Below are 7,616 nucleotides of genomic sequence, written 5' to 3' on the forward strand. Positions count from 1 at the left end.
GAGTGACATGCATCACTGTGTAAAGATTACCTTTTTTAACCATATTTGCAATAAAGTAGTAACAAGTGAAGCATCAATAACTTCTACCGGTATATCCTAGTTAAAAGTCGATAGCAATATGTCATGAAATGTGTAAAACAAACAGAATCTCTTGTAAATACATCATGTTTATTCTCACTTTATTGTTCATTTGGGGACGTCAGCCATCGGCTTCAGCAGACCTTCATGTCACGTCAACACTTCCAGCGCTCAACTCACGCGAGATTGAGATTCAGGAAGTTCCACGTCAGTATCCAGTGCTGTGTTCACTGAAGTCGCAACATTTGGACCCCGTTTTAAACTAATTTATCTTGTTTTATTGTGACACCAAGGGGATACAACATGGTAAGAGATATTGAAATGACTTACCAGCATGTTTGTTTTCAACACAGGTCATCCTCGGCTCCTGGTGTAGTTTTTTTAAGTACCGTGAAACTGTCAAATAATAATGCACTATTGTAAATAGCTTAACGGCTAACTAGCTTGAGTTAGCCTGAAATCTTGTAGATAACGGATGTTAATATTTATGACAATGGCTGTTTGGAAACTTTATTAATGTTAACTGTTGAATCAGTTGTCGAATTAATTTCTATATGATGTACACCTACGTTAAAGATTGTTGGTAGCATTGAAATATAATAGGCTAAATGTTAGCATGCTAACGGCTATGTTGGATTTACTACGTTATCTTTTTATTCTTGGTCTTTTCTCGAACGCTGAGGAGTTTATAACAAATAATTAAATGCCCATGTAATGTTGCGATCAAACGGCATAGAAAATACCCCGATGTCCTTTGTTTTTTTCAGCCTCTGCGGCTCGACATTAAGCGGAGGCTGACAGCCAGGTCAGATAGGGTGAAGAGTGTGGACCTTCACCCAACGGAGCCATGGATGCTGGCCAGTCTGTACAACGGGAGTGTCTGTGTGTGGAACCACGAAACACAGGTGGGATCACTAACCGATGGGCCTCCCGTAACACGTTGCACTACACAGTATTGAAACAGTAATGACTAAACAACAACGCTTAAATATGTCATTTCATACTTATAAACTGACTTAAAATACACCTAAGGGGATGGTGATGATGATGATGATGATGATGATGATGATGATGATGTAGTAACCAAGTTCATTGATTTTCTTTTCCCCCCAGACTCTTGTCAAGACGTTTGAAGTATGTGACCTCCCTGTTAGAGCTTCTAAGTTTGTGGCAAGGAAGAACTGGGTCATCACAGGAGCAGTGAGTTATATCCATTGTTTGTTTCCCAAACTCTTAACAGCTGTCATCTATAACAACAGCATTTTTACACACTACTAGTTGTAGGAACCTGAGAGTATTATCTTGCAGAGATGCTTAATTTAGTGTTGTTTACATGTTTTTTGTATGTGCGCACGTGCAGCGTCATTACAGTAAAGCTTTGTTTGTTATTGTGTTACAGTTAGACTGTACAGATACCTTACTATACAACAGCATATACCAATTGCTTTTGTTATAACATATATTTTGGTCTTTTGTATAGATGTTGTTAATAAACTTCCACTGCGTAAACTGCTCTGATTAAATCTTTTTTTCTCCCTGCGCAGGATGACATGCAGATCCGAGTGTTCAACTACAACACCTTGGAGCGTGTCCACATGTTTGAGGCCCACTCTGACTACATCCGTTGCATCGCTGTCCATCCGACCCAGCCCTATATCCTCACCAGTAGTGGTACGCTTGTAAACTAAGAACATTAAACAACTTAAATTGCAATGGCATTTTAACATAAGGGTCTTCAATTGTATTAGCATTGTGTGCAAAACATCATGAATGTATTTATATTTCTTTGCAGATGACATGTTGATCAAGCTATGGGACTGGGAGAAGAAGTGGTCGTGCAGCCAGGTGTTTGAGGGGCACACTCACTATGTCATGCAGATTGTCATCAACCCCAAGGACAACAACCAGTTTGCCAGTGCCTCTCTGGACAGGACCATTAAAGTAGGGGCCACTTGCTGTTGTCACATTTACTGCTGCTAATTATATCTTGTGTTTGGGTTAGTACTGCAGATTCTACTGCAGCTTTTTAATGACCATGCATTAGGCACATCTTTGCCTTTTTAAAATAAACATATATTTAAAGGTCTGTGTCTAAAGTGCATTGAGTGTTTCTGGTTCCTCTTGGTTTTTTAAGGTTTGGCAGCTGGGCTCTTCGTCTCCTAACTTCACTCTGGAGGGTCACGAGAAAGGAGTCAACTGTATTGACTACTACAGTGGAGGAGACAAGCCGTACCTCATCTCAGGGGCTGATGACCGCCAAGTAAAGATATGGGACTACCAGGTAGGAAAATGTTTAATTCATTTGATTCACTACTATATATCTAATGTATTAATACGCCATACTATTGATTTCACATTCTACTATATTATAAAAAAGTACACATTGCAATGAAATATGTTGATTCAAATCTAATCTTGTGTTAAATGTGTTTAATACATAGCTTTGTTAACAATTATAGCATACTAAAATAGTTGATTGTTCTTTAAATCATGTCACTTTTCTCCATTAGTCTTATATGTTCTTTATATGAGCATCCCGTGGCATTGTGTTTGTACACATGTTAAACGGTCTTCCTCTATATGTTACAGAACAAGACCTGTGTTCAGACTCTGGAGGGCCACGCCCAGAACGTCTCTTGTGTCAGCTTCCACCCCGAGCTGCCGATCATCATCACTGGATCAGAGGACGGTGAGCAGGAACCGTACTCATCCTCACCTACATAGGAAAAAAAAAACCTTAAGAATGCAAGTCACCTCATGGCCTCATTGATCATTGCTTTATTCTACTTTACCTCTTTCCTCTCTAGGTACTGTTCGCATCTGGCACTCAAGCACCTACCGCCTGGAGAGCACTCTCAACTATGGCATGGAGAGGGTGTGGTGTGTGTGCGGACTCAGGGGCTCCAACAATGTGGCGCTGGGCTACGACGAAGGCAGCATCATTATCAAGGTGAGAGGAGATGTGTTATTTTAAATGTACTTTGATTCTAAATAAGCTTCACTATATATACAAGACAAGCTAAATAAGGGGGAAAATAGTTTTAAAAAAGTGGCTAACATAGATTGGATCCGTAAAAGCCATCCAGATTAAATATATAATTGTTGTATCCAAACCTAAAATATTAGTGATCTGTCTTCCTCTGCTGTGTAGGTGGGTCGGGAGGAGCCGGCTATGTCTATGGACTCCAACGGAAAAATAATCTGGGCTAAACACAGTGAAGTACAGCAGGCTAACCTTAAGGCCATGGGTGATGCTGAGATCAAGGACGGCGAGAGGTTGCCTCTGGCTGTCAAAGACATGGGCAGCTGTGAGATTTACCCTCAAACCATCCAGCATAACCCCAATGGAAGGTAGGCATACATTCACCCAGGCCCTTTGACTGCTAATTATTACCTCACATGACATCCTGGTTAGCCAGATTAGAGGTACATTTTCAATAAGATATCTGTCAGTCATTTTTACGTTTTTCTGTGCACCAGGTTTGTTGTGGTGTGTGGAGATGGAGAGTACATCATCTATACTGCCATGGCTTTGAGGAACAAGAGCTTCGGCTCAGCGCAGGAGTTTGTCTGGGCCCATGACTCGTCTGAGTATGCCATCAGGGAAAGCAACAGTATCGTCAAAATCTTCAAAAACTTCAAGGAGAAAAAATCATTTAAGCCTGACTTTGGAGCTGAAGGTAATGTGAACTGTGCTTTATAGCAGACTTCAGTTTTAGAAGTGGATTGTTCTCACTGTCTTACTCACTGGATGTGTTCCCATTCTCCCCTGCAGGGATCTATGGAGGTTTCTTGCTCGGGGTGAGGTCAGTGAATGGCCTGGCATTTTATGACTGGGAGAACACGGAGCTGATCCGCCGTATCGAGATCCAGCCCAAACACGTAAGACTGACTCGTTTTGTGTTTTAAGTCTTGATCTCTGTTTGATATAAATGTAGTCATTGGAAATGTACCAATTTCTTGTGATAAAACTGTAGTGTTTAGTTTCTATTCTTACTCTGTTTCATATTTGACCCAGATCTTCTGGTCAGACTCTGGTGAACTGGTCTGCATCGCTACTGAGGAGTCCTTCTTCATTCTGCGTTATATGTCAGAAAAAGTAGCCGCTTCTCAAGAGAACAATGAGGGAGTGACCGAGGACGGTATTGAAGATGCCTTTGAGGTTGGTGGTTTTAACTTTCATTGCTAAAACATATTATTGAATCTTGTTTAAACCTTGCAAAGTATCCCAGCGCAGAGCATTACCAAAAAAATGCTTTGTAACTACAATAAAAATGTGTTCTTCAATTTAAAACTATACCCTTAATTCATCACCTTTGTGTGCTTGTTTCTTATGTCCAGGTCCAGGGAGAGATCCAGGAGATTGTGAAGACTGGACTCTGGGTTGGAGACTGCTTCATCTACACCAGCTCTGTGAACCGACTCAACTACTATGTAGGAGGAGAGATCGTCACTATTGCTCACCTGGACAGGTATAAATACAGTACATACATTTACAGCTTGTATGCTTTTTTTTAAAGTCCAACTTGTTAGTTTGATTGCTGTGAAGGATTCTGCATCTTTTACACCTATTGTCTTCTCTCCTTGCAGAACCATGTACCTGCTGGGTTACATACCAAAAGATGACCGTCTGTACCTGGGAGACAAGGAGCTCAACATTGTCACCTACTCCCTGCTGGTCTCCGTCCTGGAGTACCAGACTGCCGTGATGAGGAGGGACTTTGGAATGGCGGACAAGGTGCTTCCAACGATTCCTAAAGAGCAGAGGACCAGGGTGGCCCATTTCCTGGAGAAACAGGTAAAGAAATATGATATTCTTAATAATAACCTCAAACTGATTTTTGTATTTAGGTATAGTTTTTGCTTGTAGGATGCTGATGTTTGTTTCTTTGTCTTTTCAGGGCTTCAAGCAGCAGGCTCTGGCTGTTTCCACGGACTCAGAGCACAGGTTTGAACTGGCGTTGCAGCTCGGAGAGTTGAAGATCGCCTACCAGCTGGCTGTAGAGGCAGAGGTTAGGGCATACTTGCTGACTTTTGAAAACTTAAGCAAACTCTATAACATGTCAAATCTTCACATCTTCTAAAACATTACTAGGAAATTCACAATGGCTCCCAAGAGTTTTCCGTTGTTGTAATTTCATGTTATTGTTCTCTGTCCAGTACATTTCTAATATTTGAAATTGTAACCTCTGCAGTCGGAGCAGAAGTGGAAGCAGTTAGCAGAGCTGGCTATCAGTAAATGCCAATTCGGCCTGGCCCAGGAGTGCCTGCACCACGCCCAGGATTATGGAGGCCTGCTCCTCCTTGCCACCGCCTCCGGTAACGCCACCATGGTGGGCAAGCTGGCTGAAGGGGCAGAGAAGGACGGCAAGAACAATGTGGCCTTCATGACCTACTTCCTGCAGGGAAAGTAAGTACCAGAAGAATGTAACAGTGATGGAGATATTAGGTAAAAGAATGTATTCATAATGTAAACTTATGGTTTCTGTTTTACTCTTTTCTCCGCAGTCTGGATCAGTGTTTGGAGCTTCTGATCAGGACAAACAGACTGCCTGAAGCTGCTTTCCTGGCTCGCACCTACCTGCCCAGTCAGGTGTCGCGTGTGGTCAAATTGTGGAGGGAGAACCTGGCTAAGATCAACCAGAAGGTCAGTTCTGTTACAGGGAACATTGTTAAAATTTGACAGAATTTGAAAAATCCAGATACAATAAAGAACTTACAGATTTAAGAAATGATTAGCACCAATGGAGGGGTAGAGGCATTGTAATACAATTCACTGGACTGAGATTCTTGGAAGAAAAGAGAATGAAGTTGTTTAATGTGTAGATGTTTCTTCTTGACCCTGACACACTGTAATGAATCTTAATTACAGGCGGCTGAGTCCCTAGCCGACCCCACAGAGTATGAGAATCTGTTCCCCGGGCTGAGAGAAGCCTTTGCAGCTGAGCATTACCTCAGAGAGTCCTGTCTGGGCACCACTAGGCCTGCCAAGGATTTCCCTCTCGTCACAGTGAGTTGCACATGTTTGAAATTGACAAATGGAGTAGATGTGTCGTGTGCAGACAATATTTCAATAAGTATCTCAATCATCTGTCTTGTATTTTAACGAAACTGCCAACCTTTTTTTAGCTGAATGAAGACAGGAATATTCTTGAGGAGGCTCAGGGATACGAGCCCAAAGGAACCTTCATTCCTTTAATCCCCAAGGTTTGTCTTCATTATCCAACATTTTCTTATGAAACATATTTTTTATAGTAGTTAGCTAATTACACAAGAGTTAAAGCCTTTAGCACCAGACCTCACATGCTTTGTTTTTACCTTTTGTAATCACTAAGAATGGAATTTCTAAAGGGTTCAATAAAAACTAAGAAGGCTCAGCTATATTCAAACTTTATTTCACTCACTCTTCCCTCAGACCCAGGACAGTGAGGAGTCAGTGGCAGCCGCTCCTTTCGCTGCAGCACTAGCAGCTGTGATGTCTTTACAGCCTGAACCTGCTGCTCCTACTGCAGCGGACAAAGAAGAGGAGGAGGAGGAGGAGGAGGAGGAGGAGGACGATGATGATGAAGAAGAAAAGGAGGAAATCTCAAAGTCACAAAAAGAGGTTGGACTTGACTTTCTTTTGTCTTTCTTCTTTTCTGAATATTTGTTTCTCACCATTTAATAATATATACAGTAAGATTTGTATTGTTCATACAGTGGGGACTGATGGTTCATCAGAGTCATAAATAGTCAATCAAATATGGTTTAAGCCAGTTGTTTAAACAACATGCCATTTAGAATGTTGCATGCAATATAGGCAGTTTATTCATATACAGAAATACCATTTAAATTGGTTCACAAAAAATAGTAAATTCACAATAAATAACTGGAACATTTAGGAGAAGAATAATTCTAATGAAAAATCTCTTGTGTGTGTTGTTTTGTAGCATCTTGACGAGCTGGAAGTGGACTTGGACAACATGGAGCTGGACGACATCGACACCTCGGACGTTAACCTCGATGATGACTTTCTTGATGACTAAAACATGACGCCACTCTGCTGCCCAGCACTATTCAGAGAATTCTTATTTAAAAGGAAGAGACCAAACTCCATTTCCCTTTTTTTTTTGTATTTGTACGTTAAAATATTATATTGTCAAGTCCTACTGCAGGGGCAGGATTTAAGTAGATTGTTATGATGATGATGATGATGATGATGATGATGATGATGATGATGATGATGATACCAGTAATGTTTTATTCTCAGTAAAAACATAAATGCATCCTATCTATTTCAGACACCATGGATTGATTGTTTGACAAAACTTTCACTAACTGCCCATTGGGTGATATGGTGTATTTACTTTGGCTTTTTGTTGTCTGTAATTGCAAATCAAATTTCATTTAGTCCAATAAACTGCGGATGCTGTACATATTCACATTTGACTTGAGAGTGTTCTGTATGAGAGGCTTAAACACAGTGATACTACCCCTGTTGAAGGGGCTTTGTGCTTTAGTATAAACGTTGCATCTTCTAAATATGTCAATATATGATA

At 40.9% G+C, this 7,616-nt stretch overlaps 1 protein-coding gene across 1 annotated transcript; it reads left to right on the forward strand.

The window, feature by feature from the left end:
* Positions 1-248: 248 nt before the first annotated feature.
* copb2 (COPI coat complex subunit beta 2) lies at positions 249-7,499 on the forward strand. Its single transcript, XM_063886597.1, has 21 exons — positions 249-384; positions 846-983; positions 1,192-1,278; positions 1,623-1,749; positions 1,871-2,019; positions 2,213-2,359; positions 2,668-2,767; positions 2,886-3,028; positions 3,230-3,429; positions 3,559-3,758; positions 3,854-3,960; positions 4,097-4,240; positions 4,420-4,550; positions 4,669-4,876; positions 4,980-5,090; positions 5,274-5,488; positions 5,587-5,725; positions 5,951-6,088; positions 6,208-6,285; positions 6,494-6,682; positions 7,008-7,499. Exons 1-21 carry the CDS (start codon positions 382-384, stop codon positions 7,101-7,103), a joined length of 2,850 nt encoding a protein of 949 aa, XP_063742667.1. The 5' UTR covers positions 249-381; the 3' UTR covers positions 7,104-7,499.
* Positions 7,500-7,616: the final 117 nt, after the last annotated feature.

This window comes from Eleginops maclovinus, chromosome 6 (assembly GCF_036324505.1).
Source record: "Eleginops maclovinus isolate JMC-PN-2008 ecotype Puerto Natales chromosome 6, JC_Emac_rtc_rv5, whole genome shotgun sequence".
NCBI classification, from domain to species: domain Eukaryota; kingdom Metazoa; phylum Chordata; class Actinopteri; order Perciformes; family Eleginopidae; genus Eleginops; species Eleginops maclovinus.